Here is a 17,006-nt window from a genome sequence, read left to right as displayed (position 1 = left end):
AACAAATGTAGAAAGCATGATGTTGTATGAACGTTTCTATTTATTAAGACGTGATCACTACACTCTCATGTCAGTTCTACAGTTCACAGTTTAGGTGAGAAAAGGTTGGATCAGTGCATCCCTAATTCCTACATATAAATATGCTCACCTTTGTTCAAACAGCGCATGTTTTATGCTCGCACACACAACCCTCAAACATACACACCTGCTCTGCTCCTTCCTGGCCTGACCCTCTCAGCTGGGTACCCAGGTCTGCTTGGTGTTCGTGAAGTTGCCGACTCCGTTCATGTTGGCCAGAGGGTCAAAGATAAAGTCCAGTCCATCTGCGTCCATCAGCTCGTTCCTGATGATGGAGTCCATGTCACACTCCAGGCTGCTGTTGAACATATCCAGGTCCAGATCTGTGGGGAAACGGTCCTGACAGATCCCTCCACTGCTGCTAATGGTTCCATTCAGGAAGATTGAGGTGTCGATCTGCATGGAAGAGGATCCTTTTACGCCCAAGGGTGAGAGGAGTAGCTGCTGCTTGGCATTAGCCAGAGCGTTAGCCTCGTTGGCTAGGTTCAGGCCTCCGTTTAAAGACCTCTGGGAGCTCTGGTTGTGGTTGTTACTTTGCAGCATCTCCCCTTGGCTGCCCTGAAGTCCTCCTGTGGTCCCAAAGGTCATTACGGGATCATTACGGAGCATTAGGCCACGGCGAGAGTTCTGGGAAATGACAGCTGCGGCGCTGGCCTGTGACATCAGTGGGTCAGACTGGGTCATCATGACATCGCTGTGGCTGTCAGAGTTGAGCAAATCTTGTAGTGTCTGACTGCCAAAGCGGGACAAGCTGATGGTGGAGAAAGAGGTCTGCTTGTTCTCTTGGATGGTCTGCATGGGGGACGGACGCAGAGAAGATCCAGGCGTGTGCGGGCCAAAGATGGAGTTACCAAAACCATTAACTCCACCATTAGGAGAAGAATTGGAGGAGGGAGAGGAGTTGGAGGAAGGTGAGCCTAGCCCATTGGGTTTGGACCCAAAATTGAACCCTGAGGAACCATTTGGAGTGGCCTGTCCTGTAACAGTTGACACCAGATTGATGTTATCCAGCAACTCATCCATCAGGTCATCTGTGAGTCCATCATTCAGGTTCATTGTACCTGCCAGGTCTGCCAGGCGGGGCAGCTCAGCTGGTGCAGACTTCCCGTTGGTCGTGGAATTGCCAGGAGACAGCGCTCTACCAGGGCTGGAGTAGAGCATAGGCGAGAGAGGAGGCTCGTCATCGGGCACCTCGTCTAGCTCAGGGTTGGCCAGAATGGGCGATAGACGGCCGCTCAGTGTGCTGGCATTGGAATTAGTGCGGGAGCGGAAGTCTGTCCAGGCATCCAGGTCCTCACTGCTACGTGATGTTGGGCTTCCAGGCCACTTGGAGAGACCTGAAGGACTGTCTCCTCCACCCTCACCAGCTGCAGCAGCTGCAGCCTGCAGAGCGGCCTTCTTCTTGGCAGCGCGACCTCGGGCAGACTTGGTGTACTTGTTGCTGTTGTCCATTGAGACTGCACGACGGCGAGGAGCCTTTCCACCCTTGCCTCCCTCTGGGTTGATCATCCACCAGGAACTCTTCCCTGTTCCCTCATTCTGGACACGAATGAAGCGGCTGTGGAGGGAAAGGTTGTGCCGGATGGAGTTCTGCAACACAAAGGAGAGAAAGAGAAGAGACTATGCTGAGTGATGTGTGTAAAATCCTTTTGAAACAATTACCCAAACAATGCTTGTCATCAATATTGATTTGTTGTGTTCTTTCTTTCCTTTTACCAATACAACATTCAATGAATACCTCTCATTAAGTCCAACAGCACTGATCCATAAACCACCCACTACTGCTGATTCTGCAGTGATGTAAACAGTTGCTGTTGGTGACTAGACGCACAAACAAAGCAAAAATCTTGTTTCGATTGTGAATCCACTAAATATAGACAAAAAGACATTTTTGTGCAGCACCACTTAGCACTGATGTCTGCATTGTCCCCACTGTAGCTTTTGTGTTGTGCGTAGAAAAGAGAAAAGAGAGACAGTGGTCTATAATCAAGCGTCTCCTTGATTATGAATGACACATACAAAGAGCCCCTGTGTTGCTTAAGGAGTGCGTTCAGTGTCAGATCATGTGTGTTTGTGCATGCCTGTGTGTGAGTCTCGGCTGGCGTATATTGATCAACTCTGAGCTCCTTTCTTGTGTGAGACCCAGAGGCTCATTGTGGGGGAACTGGTGCACATGACAGCCCCTGGTAATGATCAAGAGGTTTTTTTTTTCCACAACACAGAGATGTATTCACACAATTAGACCCAAACAGTGATAACTCTTTTGAATCACTTGTTGCCTCACTGCTGGCTTTGTTTATATGTACATTTATCAGACAGCGGTTGTACATGTTCTTAGATTTGCTATTGAGAGATGGCATTATCCATATCGTTTTAGCCCAGACCGATAAAAATACCTGCAAGACTAATGACACTCTCATCAGCCTCAGTTGTACCTGTTTAGTTCTAATGTGCTAATTCAAATGTTTGCATACTAACATGGCAATGTGAGGGCAATGATAAAGCTACTAGTATGGCTGTAGACTCTTAAAGCAACATTGTGTAACTGTTCTACCATAAAATAACTAATTTTAACTCATGTTGATGCTACACCGACTTCAGGTGAATGCCCCGTTTTTGCAGCATGTAATGCAGTGCTACGGTGAAACTATGTAATAGTCAATATTTACGACAATGACAGCACCTTGAAGGTGGGGCTGCTACTTTCTTTGCAATGTTGCTTTACAGTTGTTGAGTTATGACGGGAAAACTTCTATAACCTTTGTCACATTTCAGTCTAACTGATAATTGAAGTGCTAATCCTGGGGGGGAAACACTTATTGTCGGAGAACAAGGAAGCATTGAGAGCAGGATCTGACAGAATCAATGAACCAACAGGGATTTTAGATTGATGTCACAAGGTTGGGTTATATTTAAACCAGAAAGAAAAAAAGGAAATTACTATTTAATGAAAGTTCATTTAAACAATTCAAACGAGTCAATAAACCGTTAGAAAACTGCATTTTAAGTCGATTTTGGATCATTAACAAATGTGCTTTTCACCTTTTTTGACTTGACTTTTGTCTTATTACACTTCTTCTATTCCCTCCTCTTTTTGTGCCCCACAACCTACTGAACAGCCTTGTTGAGTTCATTATTTTGCTTCAGTCTCCTTCTCTTTCCATACCCCCTTCCTCTTCCGCAGTTTCTGTTGTTTCACAAACACATAGCTCTTATGGGCCCTGAGGGACTCTGGGGCTATGCTATATCCTCCCATATAAACAAGCCAACCGCCATCCACAACACGCACGCATTTTTCCCTCTATGTTTTCCTATGTATATTTTTATTCCCTAAAACAGAACAGATTTCTGGGCTCCAAATGATGAAGGCCAAAAAGAAAAAAAGTTTTTTTTTTTTGCGGGAATAACAATATTGTTTTCCATGAAGCAGTCCCGTCTGTCCTGGGCAACAGTTTACAGACAATTTGGTCTGGATTGTTTTTCTGGTCAGAGGCAGTTCAATCAGAGAGGAGAAAAGAGGAGGCTTAGGTTACTGTTCTGAATGCTACGCTGGCAGAGTAAGAAAGTAAGAAAGTGATCTCTGGGGCCAAACTGAACCTATGACCCAATGTGAGAGAGTATTTGAGTATGTATGTGTGTGCATGTGTGTGTGTGTGTGTGTTTGTGTTAGTCATATGGAAATTCAGATTTGCATTTGCAGGCTCTTGAGTGTTTTTAAATTGTAAATACAAAAGTTGTTTCTGCAGGACTCTTTGTGACCACTGTTGCGCATTAGCGAATCCATAAAATGTTGCATTTAATCATGAATGGTGTGTGTATGCGAATGCACATTTCACCAAGTGTGTGTGTGTGTGCATGTGTGTTTTGTGAAATGAAGTAAGATGAGAAGAGATACCAGTGAGAATAGTGTTTATCCTCTGCCAGCATCTCCTGAGGCATGACGTAATGCTGCTTTTTTACAGAACATTTTACACACACACACACACACTAGCTAAATGTTTCCAGCTGCCAAGAAGATGTAAATAATGGCAGAAGATAGACTTCGTAAAGGAGAACTTTTGGAGGGATGAATGAGCAGAATGAATGGAATGTGAGTTTCCTTTTCTTGCAGCTATAAACATTTACCTGCCAACACCTGACACTTCATCAATCCTTCTCCCCTCTCTTCATCTTACACCACCTTTATCCCCGCTGCCTCCAGACTCCCCTCCTCCTCCTCCTCCAAATGAAGCCACTCGTTTAATGTTTCTCTTTTCCGTGCCACTGCTCGTATCCTTCAAATGTCAGGTGAGATATTTCTAACTCGGTGTGATGGAGCAGCAATAAAAGGAAACGGGATGTCTGCAACCAAAGCACAGACACTGATAAAAAGGAAGAAAAAAAAATGGGTTGCCAAGTGAAAATGTGTGAGTGATGGCGAGAAAGAGGTGAGAAGATGATGATTGCTGGATGAAAGAAGGAAAATGTGCCTGCTATGTATCAGTAGTATGTGTGATGTGTGTGTAGTACATAGCAGTAGTAGACACTCTTCCTCACAAACCCTTCTGGATAATTCAAAGATATATTTCCTATATGTTTTATTCACATGATTTTCATTGGAATGAAGCAAAGGTCTCGAATGTCTTCACAAATAAAACCTAAACTATCTTCATGGCTGATACACTTGTGGTTCTCTGTGGAAAGTATGTTGTTTTACGATGTTAGCGGACTGACCTTTTAAGCATATATGTCTGCATATTTTCTTTGCTTCACATTTCATGTAGACATTCAGTCTCTCCTGCAGACCACAACATTTCATTTCTGGCAACCACAATTCTTTCTGTATTTAATGACACAACCAATAATATTATTTAACTTCCCAGCAGTTCATTGAAGTACTAAATCACACCTGAATTTGGGAGTAATCTTCATTATTCACTAAACAGTCTCCAAAGGCTCTGTGTACCTGGCTCTGTGTATATAAAATATTCAGAAAATATTCTTACTACACATGTGGGAGTTCCTCCTTTTGTGAAATCTAAATCCCAAGCCCGATTCTTAAATTTAACATCCATCATTAACACGTCTCCTCTCCTACATCTAATCTCCCCTTCATAACTGAAATAGACGTAATAGCTAAAATCAATACGGCGTTACAGCTCTTTCCTGGAATCCTCCGCTCTATTTAATTTGTTCTTGTGCTTTCATTTTAAAATGTGCCCCGTTAAGGCAGCGCTTCAACTGTGATCGAATAAACATGACTATTTTATGTTGTTATTTGCAGAATGTATGCACTCTATAGGTTTTTGTGTGAATGGTATACTGTACATGCTTACTACCCCCAACAGCTCCTCTGGGGTATTCCCAAAGTCCATTAATAAAAACAGCTCACTGAGACAGCAGCTCTGATTCATAACTCCTACTATGCAGCCACAAGAGCTAAATAACACACACACACGAACGAACACAGCTTGCAGCAACAACCTTCCAAGAGATAATGACGTTGTTGACACTGCCTGGCTAATTTTAGGGATTCTTTAGATTTCTCCTCCCTCCACTTTCCTGTTTTGTACCCATCTCATCCATCGCCTAAACGAACACTCATAAAGGTAGATAAGAAGGTTAGTGAGCTAAGCTTGAATTCAATCCTGGCAATCCTGGTATTTTAGAAATACGCTAATTATCACCATGAAAACAAGATTTGGGGTAGGTTGTCTCACTTAATAACAAATCACTAATATCTGGTAGGGAGTTTTAAAAAAGAAGTGATTGTTTTGGGGATTTCAATAATTTTCACTCTGCAGTGGAAAGACAGCTGATATGTTCTCGGTGATTTAATACTATTAACTCATTTACTTGATATTTCTTAATCATAAAAGTTTCTCACGACAGAGAACAGAACAGAATACAACTGTAGTCTTGTGTTGTGCTCTCATACCCACTTACGACTACAAGCCTGGTGTTGTTTACACTTCAGATTATTTAATTTTTTGTTGCTGTTTTCTATGATTGGTCTGATATTATAAGCGTTGCTCTGGAAAACTGTTTTACAAAACTTTGCTTGGTCAACAGAGTCAACTGTTCATGGGACCGGTTATCCAGGTTTAACAGTGTAACATTTTTGAAGCGAACTAACTCAAAGATGATGACACTGAACTCGCTTCGTGAGACCAGCTTGTGTGCGTGTATATGTGTGAGTAAGTATGTGTGTTAAGTGTAAGCGTGTGTGTGTGTGTGTGTGTGTGTGTGTGTGTGTGTGTGTGCGCACCAGCTGCAGCCAGAGCTCAGGAACACAGAGGCCTTTTTGTCCGTCAGCAACATGTGGGAACAATTAATCACTGTCAGCAACCACGCTAGGAATCTCTCTCTCTCCTTTCTCTCATTATTCTGATTTTTGAAGGTGCGTAGGTGGGAACTCGTATATTTGCATTTATGTAAATGTAGAAGAATGTAGAAGGTACATTGAATTTTCTAAAAGGGACATTTGAGTCTATTGTGAGGGAATTAGATTGATTTAATACGACAGATGTATAGTGTATAGAAACGAATACCTCAAACTCATGAGGTTACTCAGAAAGCAGCCTCCTCTGATTGGTCGGGATGACTCGAAGACTGCTTTCTAACTGGATGCAGCTATTCAAGCTCCTGCAGTTGTGATTGGTGGAGTGAAATTGGTTTGCGTAGCCAGGCAGTACAGAAAAGGGAGGGTCTGGATGGTATTGCAAGTGTATTTCATCACCCAGCTACAGCACATATCTGAACTCAAATGTATGAACTGGGTCAGTTCCACTTTGTCAGGTTGCTGTGCTCTGTGTGTGCCGGAGACAATCATTTTACTGGTCAGTCACACCCAGACGCAACCTTCTCTGACTTCAGCTGTAAGGAAATGCAGAGATAAACATACAACCCCCCCCTTAACACACACATACACACACACACACACACTCGCAGCTCTTCATGTATTGTGCTACAGGAAGGCGTTGGGTCACAGTGTCATGAAGCCTGGAGACCTCAATGTGTTAAAGGTCAAAGTGCTTTGAGGTTGAAGCTCATACATGTTAGTCCCACCCCCGACCCTACCACCACTGCTGTGATTGGACCAACACTGTGACCTGAGCCTCACACCTCTGGTGTACTTCACCACCCACTGACACAGAGTGTCTGTGTGTGTGTGTGTGTGTGTGTGTGTGTGTGAGAGTGTGTGTGTGTGTGTGTGTGTGTGTGTGTGTGTGTGTGTGTGGGTCAGTCCCGGCCAAACATAACCACACATTATCAGCCATTATGTAAACCAGCACTAATCTGAGTCTAATGTCAACAGTGACCACTGCTGGGTCGAACTGACCACTTGCGCAACATTAGTTACCATTTAAGATGAAGAACTGACAATAGGCTGTGGTCTTGTTGTGAAAAGAAAGTGTTCTTTCTACAAATAAGATTAACTTTGTGCAAACAGGCAACATCCTAGAAAATGAATGATGATTATAAAATGTTAAAAACCTTAAAATATAATGACACTGTATTTGGAAAAGTGAGTTAATAAAGTACCAAAATAAAATACACACCCTTCTTGAGGTGGATTTCTTGTGGTGTAGTTAAATGAATGTTGCCTTCAGAGATTGAGACACAAATTGTGGCTACAGGTTTATAAATAAAACATATGTGCACACATCTGACTGTCTGAATTTGTGTGATCATACCCCAAGACAGACATGCTTCTATATGTACTATAATCAGGGACCGTCTGACAGAAAGAGGAAGAGCTTCTTTGTTTGTTTGTTGTATTTGGCTAAACATGAAAAAGTCAAAAAAAAAAGAAAGAAAATAGTTTGTGCAACCAAAAGTAACAAAAATAAGACCGAGGACAGTGAAACATCTGCCCAGTTTACTTTTCTAGCACATCCACAGATGTGCCTGTAGTGCAGACAGTCATGAATTTTTCATGAATTGGTAAAAAAGTAGCAGAGGAGAGCGGTGAGAGTGTGAGGCGAGGTACATACAGGTCTTTGACACGTATGAGGCGGTTTATAAATAAACAGGCTGGCTGGTCTGCGTTAACACTGCAGAGAGAGGACGGTTATTTATACTGTGACCCTACACACGTACACACATACACAAAACCCACACACACTCACAAAAACACACACACATACACAAAACCCACACAAAAAAACCCCACACACACTCACAAAAACACACACACACACACACATTGGGTCCAGGTTCCAGCTGCCCTGAGCTCTGGACTGCAGACAGAACATTCCATTCTCTTCAATCATATGTGTGTTTCCCGGCCAGCGGCTGGGTGTCTCTCAGCTTGCGTGTGTTTTAACTTGTCTGTGTGTGTGTGTGTGTGTGTGTGTGTGTGTGTGTGTGTGTGTGTGTGTATACACTGGACAGGGATCTGGAGTTTGGCAGAAGGAATCCTGTTACATCGCATTTCGCTTATATTTATGTCCCTTCTCTCGCTCCTTTGCTGTTTTTTGTGAATATTTTGTGTCATGCAGACGTCAAATCAATTCAGATAATAGATTTCGATTTTCCAAGGGTTTATCCAATCTATTGAGATTCAAATCAATTACTATGGTGAGCAATATCAAGTTAAAGTGAACACACACAGACATAAAAAGCATGCGTACACACTTCTTTCCAAGAGCTGTGACCTTGTTAAATCACCAAAAAGCCAGCTCTTGTCATCACCAAGACCTTGCTACTACAATGTCAACCTTTCTCTTTCTATCTTTAACATCTGTCTCCCTCTCCTCTCTTCTCTCCTTCTTTGCCTTCATCTCTCTCGTGTCCCGTGTTGTGTAAGGCCACATGCTCAAAGAACCACTTGTTTACTCTCACAAACCCTCCAATCAGTCTGCAAGGTGGGAGAGGTGTCTGACCCATCCCACCTCAAGCAGCCAATCGGTGCGGGCCAATGTGGAGGCATGGTTAGTCACGTTACCCTAGTAAGGTCTCTTTGGGTCGGTGTGTTTTGATCAGTGCTGAAGGGTCACCTCAGTTCTAAAGCGCTGGCTCATGGTCACAGTGGAAAGTTAAGTACACACGATGGAAGAAGAATTATGCGTATGAAAAGCAAGAAGCAGCAGGGAAATCGATCACTAGATTTTTTTCATGAGTTTCCTGCAAAAATAAACAAACATATGAGCTCATCAGTCATGTGCTGTCAGTGTATGTTGACACACAGACACACAATGTTCACTACAGCTCAGTACGGGATGTGCACGCTTTGCTTTTGGACAACACAGGACATCCCTGCTGGGCTTTATCAACCCAAGTTCCAGGACACTGCGTCCTTAAGCTAAGAAGCAACTGTGTCTGCCAAGAACACACACACACACACACACACACACACTGACAACAGAAACATCTCAGCGAAGACAAAGACGACTTATACAGACAGAAGGAGAAGCAGCAGCAGCAAAAAAGAAGAACTGACAGCGTCCCAACACAACAATTTTCTTATTAGTGTGTGTGTTTTTTTTTTGTTTTTTTTAAACAATTCAAGCTTTAACAAACTTAAATCCTGCACATGGAGATAAGATATACACAGAGATGGGTGCAACATTAATAAAGGAACCTTCTCCCACATATTCAACTATTTGTCCTGATAGAGAGTGAGAGTGATCTTGGTATAGATGCAACAGTTCTACAGGTCGATAAATCTTGATTGTTTGTATATATCATCATGTCCAAAACCTGTTGCACCTCTCACATAAATCTCTACAGGAGCTCCTTTGACAGAAAAATGTTAAATTCTTTCGATCTGTTATGAAAGTAAAAAACACACTGAAGGCGTTACTGAGGGGGTTGCATAAGTCCTCTGTCAGTCAATAAATACAACCAGAGGGAACGTGCTCTTAATATATTTGCTGATAAACTGCTGGTGGATTTTAAATAATTTATTTGCTGCGTGAGATGAATGTTGTTTGGGTTTGTCAGCGGGGTTGGGTTGACAGATGTTCTGCCCGAGTGTTATGAGGATGCCACAGTGACTCGCAGCCTGGCCTTTTTAAGAACTTGAACTATTTCAACATCTGAAGTCTAAAAATAGAGAGAGGGACCCGAGGGCAAGTCTGCTGGTGACGATTATTGTATTTATCCTGGCATACGAGCACGCTGATGATAGACATACATAAAACACACACCGAGAATGACAGCAGTGGTGCAAAAAGTATACAAGACATGGGCAGGAAGACAGGAGAGGAGAACCACCGCTGGTCTGCCTTACAGAGCTTTAATACTGTATGTGAACAGGTGATAAATGAAACCATCAAACTGTGTGTGAGAGGCACTGAGTGAGACAGAGATAGATAAAGAGTATAGGGGGAAGACACAGAGATAGAGAGAAAGAGGGCACCCTTAGTATTAAGACTAGCAGGGTGTCTACATGATTAATTACATCTCTGCGCGATACGAGCAGCATCGAGGAGTGGAGGGATAGGGGGAGGAGTGGGGGAAGGGCAGAATCATTCATAATTATCAGGAAGGGGAATGTTACTATTCCTGTGGAAAGATATGGTGCAGCCGACAAGGAATACGCTTGGGAAAAGTGCCATCTACACCTCAACCCACTGTCCTATTTCAAGGGCAATAGAGTAGAGAGGTGGGATGATTTTTTTTTTCTGGCTTTCAGAGTTTGACAGTAGAAGTCCTGCTGGTTTTTCTGCATGGACAATGACAGGTGAAAATCTCCTGTTATAGATATAAGAAGATGTAAGATGTGTACACGCAAAGGGACATGAGGAATGTCAACTCACCAATCTGAATTTACAGGTTTAAGAGCCATTATTTCTGTATGTTGAGTTACAACAACTTGCACAGCTGTATCGATCCAATCCACGCTTGGCGTTGTTTTTCCATCACAGTTTTTCATGAATATAGTTCATGTAGGTTTCTGTTAGCTGTGTGGGAAGCTGACACAGAGCTCTGATAGGTCGATTGTTTCCCCCATCAGTGGAAATACTCATCATGTTTGAATTGCTGCATATATTGCAGATGTGAGTGGTGATTCAGAAGTCTGGTTTGGTTAATCTGGACCAATTTGCGATCAACAGCATGACTATATTACATGGTGTTTTATTCCTGATTGCATGCTGGCTACACAGCAACAGTCATTGAGGCTCATGGGTACTGTAGTGCTGTAGTTTAGTCTTGTTGATACGCAAAAAAGATTCCCATAACATAACCGGTATAATATAAATCATTCACTGTTGCTTTACAGAGAAGTTCTGAGTTTCTATGTGGAGGAAAATTCAGGATATCATCAATTTTGAAAGCAGGTATGAGCTACTTTGTGACTCCATGGATGGGAAGCAGAAGGGAAAAGATCCATGGAGAGTAAGGCGATTTATTCGAAGAAGGGAAAGAGAGGTGGAGGGGACAGAGTGAGGAAGTCAGGGAGGGGAGGAGGACATGCTGTTTTTATGTGCGTAGCTTGGGTGAGGGGTTGACTGAGGTTTATTGCCTCCCTTAACACCACTCGGCCCTGTGTGCATACTTGTATTTCCACTGAGGACCGGCCTGAGGACATTTTATTCCTAGGAGTTCTGTGCTACTGTTGAGATACAGATCAACCTAAATTACAAATTCGAATTACAAATAAATTTCTGGTATCTCGTCACTGTCTGGAAATCTTCTGTAGACACAGGAAATGACAAATGTGTGTCTTCCTGACTATTATCTCTCCGTTTAGATGAGAACTGTCTGCTTTAGTGTTTTTAATGAATAACTTTAAAAAATCTCAAAACTAAACTCACAATATTCAACACAACTGGACATTTATCTAGCTTTAGTGTGGAAAATTATGACTTCACTTTACATGATTGGTTCCTAAACTATCTCCTCAAGGAGTCTTCAGATAAATGTGTGAGTCACAAGATCAGAATCAGATGACAAATAAAAGAAAATAATAAGGATATGAAAGAGATAATTTATGCATCATATATTTTTGGTACACAAAATTATGTTTTTTACACATCCTTTATGAAACACTGAAATACTGTTTTAGCTTTTTATACTCTAAAAATTCTTTAAATGACACGATCTGAACAGTTGGGAGGGGGGTCACCAATGTACAACACACCATGTGTGTTTGCGTTTGGCATGATCAAAGAATGTCCTTTAAATTATGTAACACAAACATGTTGATGTGTCCTACCTTTCTCCTAAACTGTCGTATAATCTCCAGTACCCATTATGTTTTTTCCCGGGGTGCATTCAGTAACATCTTGCGGCGGTGTAAAGCTGAATGCATACTGGACACTAAAACGAACACACATACACACACATGCCTTTGCCATGGACTTTCCCTCTGTGCATTCCTGTATGTCCACATGTCATTTATCATTACACTCGTCCGCTTCAGTTACCTTTGCTCTGGCCTATGTGTGTGTGTGTGTGTGTGTGTGTGTGTGTGTGTGTGTGTGACACGGAGGTGTGCCATCTCTTTGACCCAGTGTTTCCACAACACAGCCTGCTTCATACCTCGAGGCTTGATCCAGTCCCCGCCCATGGGACTAAGTTTGGGTTGAAGAAGGGTTGACTCATTTTTTTCTATCTGTTGACGTATGCGGTTTCGTGACCTCTCAAATCTCCAATTAACTCAGCTGAAGGTGAGCTATGATCTCATTGAGACAGATTATAGCGATAATAGCATTATGCATAATCATGTTGGCTAACTAAACAGTTAGTCAGGCTTCAAATCTAGTTTGAGCTCGATTGTTTGGAACTGGTGATGTGCTGGTTCTTGCTTATAATGTGTGTATTTGTGTGTGTGTGTGTATGTTTTGAGTTTTGGTGGAGTTCACATCTGGTCCAGATTAGTGTTGGGGGCCCTGCTGGTGTTCACGGGGCTCTTCACTCTAATGGTGCTAAAAACAGATACTGTACACGCAATGACACACACACGCACACACCAAGCCACAGACCACTGATTCTTACCGTATGTTGTAACATGACACACACTTAAAGGATAATTCCTGTTTATTACAAGTTTTATTTTCTTAGTTTTGGCAAATCATTTGTAGCTGTAATAGTATTAGAGATTAGGAACTCTGTCACCTTCCTGAATAGACCTCAGAGTTGGCAAGAACAGACAATCAGGAATCTTCAGTTAGCCATATTTATCGTGATGCAAAAATGATAAAATTTGTGTCCACTCTGGTTCAACTTCGCTTTGATCTCTCTCTCTCTATTTTCTTCTTAGCAGGTCAGTTGTATAAGTCTGTGGCTTCTTGACCTCTCTCCTGCCACATCTGTTTTATTTCTCTGGTTTTAAATCCTGTCCAATCGCCTGACAGTTTTGTGTTTCTGACTCCAGAGCAGCACAGTCTCCAGGTCTCAGCAATCACACATGTGAGTACAATATTACCAAAAACGGATATAAAAAATGACCACAAGGATAAGATTGAGATTTAACAGACCGATAATGATGAACCACGCTGGAGACTCAGTGTGACCTCGGAGACACTTATGAAGAAAATTGGACATTGTTTTCTTTGTTCCTCTCCAGTTTGACTTCTCTGACCCAGCACCTCTGTACTATTAAGTGTTTCAGTTTGACCGTCTGTGTGTGTGTGTGTGTGCCTCATTCTCTGCTGATGTCAGCACTTCCAGGCCTGTCAGCCCTCTTCCTCCTACTGAGCAGCTGGAGAAAGGGAAGGAGGAGGAGGAGGAGGAGGAGGTGGTGGTTTTTGACACCCATACACTCACACAGTGTATTTGTGTCCTGAGTGTGTATTTTTTTATGTGTTTGTTTTAGCACGGGGCGAGATCCTAACCTTTGCAAGGTAAACACCCAATGGCTGACACACACACACACAGACAGACACACAGGCTGTTAAAACACAGACAAACTGCACACACACACACACACACACACACACACACACACACACACACACTTCGGGAGAGTTTTCTCCCAGCAACAGTGAGCCTCTTCCTCAGCCCCTCTTGGCTCTGGCCCTCAAGAGGAGTCACATGACTTCCTGCTTTGAGACAAAAAGGAAGCAGTTTGCCTTAACTCTCTGGTCTTCTTCTCTTATTTCGACCTGGTTATGATCATGTCTGCACATGTATTTCATAGTTTGTCTCAGGATGGGTGTGATTTTAAAGAAAAATTTGTCAACACCCGAAAGATGTTCTCTACCTCACATCAGGTTTTCCAGCTCGTGTGAAATATTTTATAAAATACAACCAGGGTCAGGTCTCTCTCCTCTCATGGCTCTGCCCTCTCTTCTCTTCTTATTACATCACTTCCCGTCTAACTGACCTCAGAGGATGCTTTGAAATCTTGGTTTCTAGTGCAAAGCTATTGTTTCATGAGAGCAATAATCACCGTTTCTGTTTGTGTGTCCAATATGATTATGTCTAATTACGTGTGTGCATCATTGGAGCTTGCCTGTGTACGTGTTTGTCTGCATAAGCAAACACCAGCGTCAAAGCTTTTGTTTATACATGTCTGCTTGCGTGTGTGGAGCACGTTTCTGTTAAGCTTATTAATCATTGCCAAAGGAGGAGATGATGACGTAGCCGTGGTGCCACACTCCACTCCGCTGTGTCAGCTTAAATCTGCACGTTGTCCTCGCCTTCATTCAGCTATTGTGCACGTCTGTATGCATTTTTGTCTGTTTGCTCGGCCTCTGCACGCAATTTATGACTTTTCATCCCTTTAGTCTAACCACATTTACAATCTACTCAATCTTAACGTAAACTGAAGCCACGGTTCTCATTATGCAAGATTTATTTTGCACAGATTTGACATTTTTTCCGACCCAAACATTTCCCAGTATTGAACCAAGAATTAAATCTAAATCTCCTGCATTGACTCAAATGGTGAGTGACTTAAAACTAAAGCCTGATATCATCTGCGTGTGTGGTTGTTTGACACAGTACATGCACTCTAAACAGAGACTTTAAACCGCAGCTGCAGGAGAGTGCGCTGAGCAGCCATTAACACAGGCTCGCTCTCTTTTGTGCTTCGTAGCTATTTTTCTACTTTATTTTCTCTCTTGCAGCTCCGTACTGAAGAATAAGACGATCCAGTTTTTGGATCGTGCACGGCCCCTCTGCACTTTTAATTGAAAAAAAATAAAAAATCCTGCCCACGACTGTCCTGTTTTTCTGCTTTCTTTTCTCCATCTGTGATTAAGAGCTTCTGGTACTTAAGAAATTTGAGATTATTTACTGCTGGAAGAGACAAAGCATGAAAGTGACGTGCCAGGATACTTAATTCTTCTCGGTTATGCTTGTCTTTTATGGCACTTGTTTGATGTTTTTTTTTTTTTTTTTCAAATCAAAAAGTGAACAAAGGAGGATGACGGGAAGTCTGGGGGAGAGAAAGAGGACATACTGGAAAGGTTATGAGTCGGATTTCAAACATGAATCTTTGTCTAAAGGGACCCACCACTCCTTCTAATGTCTTGTTCGCCCACTCTTAAGCTTCCTTTTATCCACTTGTACAGCCAATGAAATCCTCACCGCATGCAAGCGGTTTTGTTTCTTGAAACAAGTGAGGAAGCAAATTAAACTCCATATTCATGTTCGTGCACTGAAGGTCATCATTATTTTTCCATTGCCTGGCTGAATTCAAACTTCACGCACACCTCCTGTCTGTTGAAGTGAACTTCAGTGCCATGGTGACTGTGATGGAATTTCATTAGCAGAGTCTAAGCGCACTGTATATTATTATCAGGTCTCAGTATTTGTTTTGGGCTCAGTGGTGATGTGAACTTAAATACCCTTATGTTATAGGGGGTTGTTTGGGGGGTACGAGTATGGGCATCTGGGCCCCAGTTTACCCGAAAACGGAGAGGGTTCAATGGGGTCACAAGAGGCCTTCCTTCATCCTTCTCTTTTGTGCTGGCTCTCTCAGGCGCTCACAGCTTAGTGCTCATACATGGCAATACGCACAAACACACTCACAGTGCTGTTCACAGGACAGGTTGGTATTTCCTTACACCCACTAGCATGCTGTACACATCCACATGGACACACACACACACACACACACACACACAGTCAGGTGAACAGTGGCCTCTATTGAATTGTGTCCCCTCCCCTCCCAACCACGTCACCCTCCCTCCAGTTGAGCCCTTTTCCCCACACGCAGCACTTTGTATTTATATTGCCCTGCTATTAATAGACCCCTGGCAACCGCACAGCTACCCCTTCTGTCTTCTCTGTGTGTGCATATTGTGTATTTTTGCATGTGCAGCCACAAAAAACCCCTGCTATGTTTAAGTTTAGCATTTGCAGGTTGCTCGTTTTGTGACGCACGTGCAATGCATTTTGTGTTGGCAAGACAGGAAACAACGGTCTCACAGAAGCAGGTAATTGACTCATCTAAACTGTGGCTGGCAGCGTTACCCAAAATCACTGGGTGGTGACGCTGTGACACCAGTGCACTTCCCCTGACCTCACCTGGGGGAAAAAAGAAACTGCAGAGTTTGCCTAGGTAGATGCCTGCATGTAAATTAATGTGTTACAGTTTTTCTGTGACCTTTGAGAGGCTAAGCTGAAGCCTGGAGTCTAAAGAAGGATGGAGTTAGGGCAGAAGGTTATAGTTAGGACTGGACCTCTTTATTCTACTGTACAGGCTCATGAATGAGTCTCTATCATCTGGTTTAAACCCTCCTCCCACTACTCATTTTTCCCCTCTCTCATTATTTGTCTGTCTTCTCCCTTACAGCTGCCTTTTGTGATGATTTTTCTTCCCATTTTGCCCCTTCTCTTTTCGCTCCGACGTTCTCTCGCTGCCCGTTTTTCTGTATTTTTCTGTCATCTCCCACTCTTTTCTCTCCCTCTCTGAAAGGTCCTTTTCTAAGTCAACTTTTCGCACAAAAGCTGTATGGTGGCACTAGCTGGCTGCAGGCCAAAACTCTGCTCTCTGACTCTTTCTCCGTCTCTGTGTTGGTGAGCAGCAATCACTCAATCTGCAACAC

General features: G+C 42.8%; 1 protein-coding gene across 1 annotated transcript in view; it reads right to left on the bottom strand.

Annotated features, from left to right (window-relative positions):
- Positions 1-17,006, bottom strand: part of foxo3b (forkhead box O3b) — a 42,439-nt gene that overhangs the window by 3,763 nt on the left and 21,670 nt on the right. The window contains exon 3 of the mRNA XM_010735397.3: positions 206-1,668. Within this exon, the coding sequence (XP_010733699.2) occupies positions 235-1,668 (1,434 nt within the window). The 3' untranslated portion in view covers positions 206-234. The remainder of the gene's footprint in view (positions 1-205; positions 1,669-17,006) is intronic.

The sequence above is a fragment of the Larimichthys crocea genome, chromosome XI (assembly GCF_000972845.2).
Source record: "Larimichthys crocea isolate SSNF chromosome XI, L_crocea_2.0, whole genome shotgun sequence".
Classification (NCBI taxonomy): Eukaryota; Metazoa; Chordata; class Actinopteri; family Sciaenidae; genus Larimichthys; species Larimichthys crocea.
This window is presented reverse-complemented; position numbering and strand designations above follow the sequence as displayed.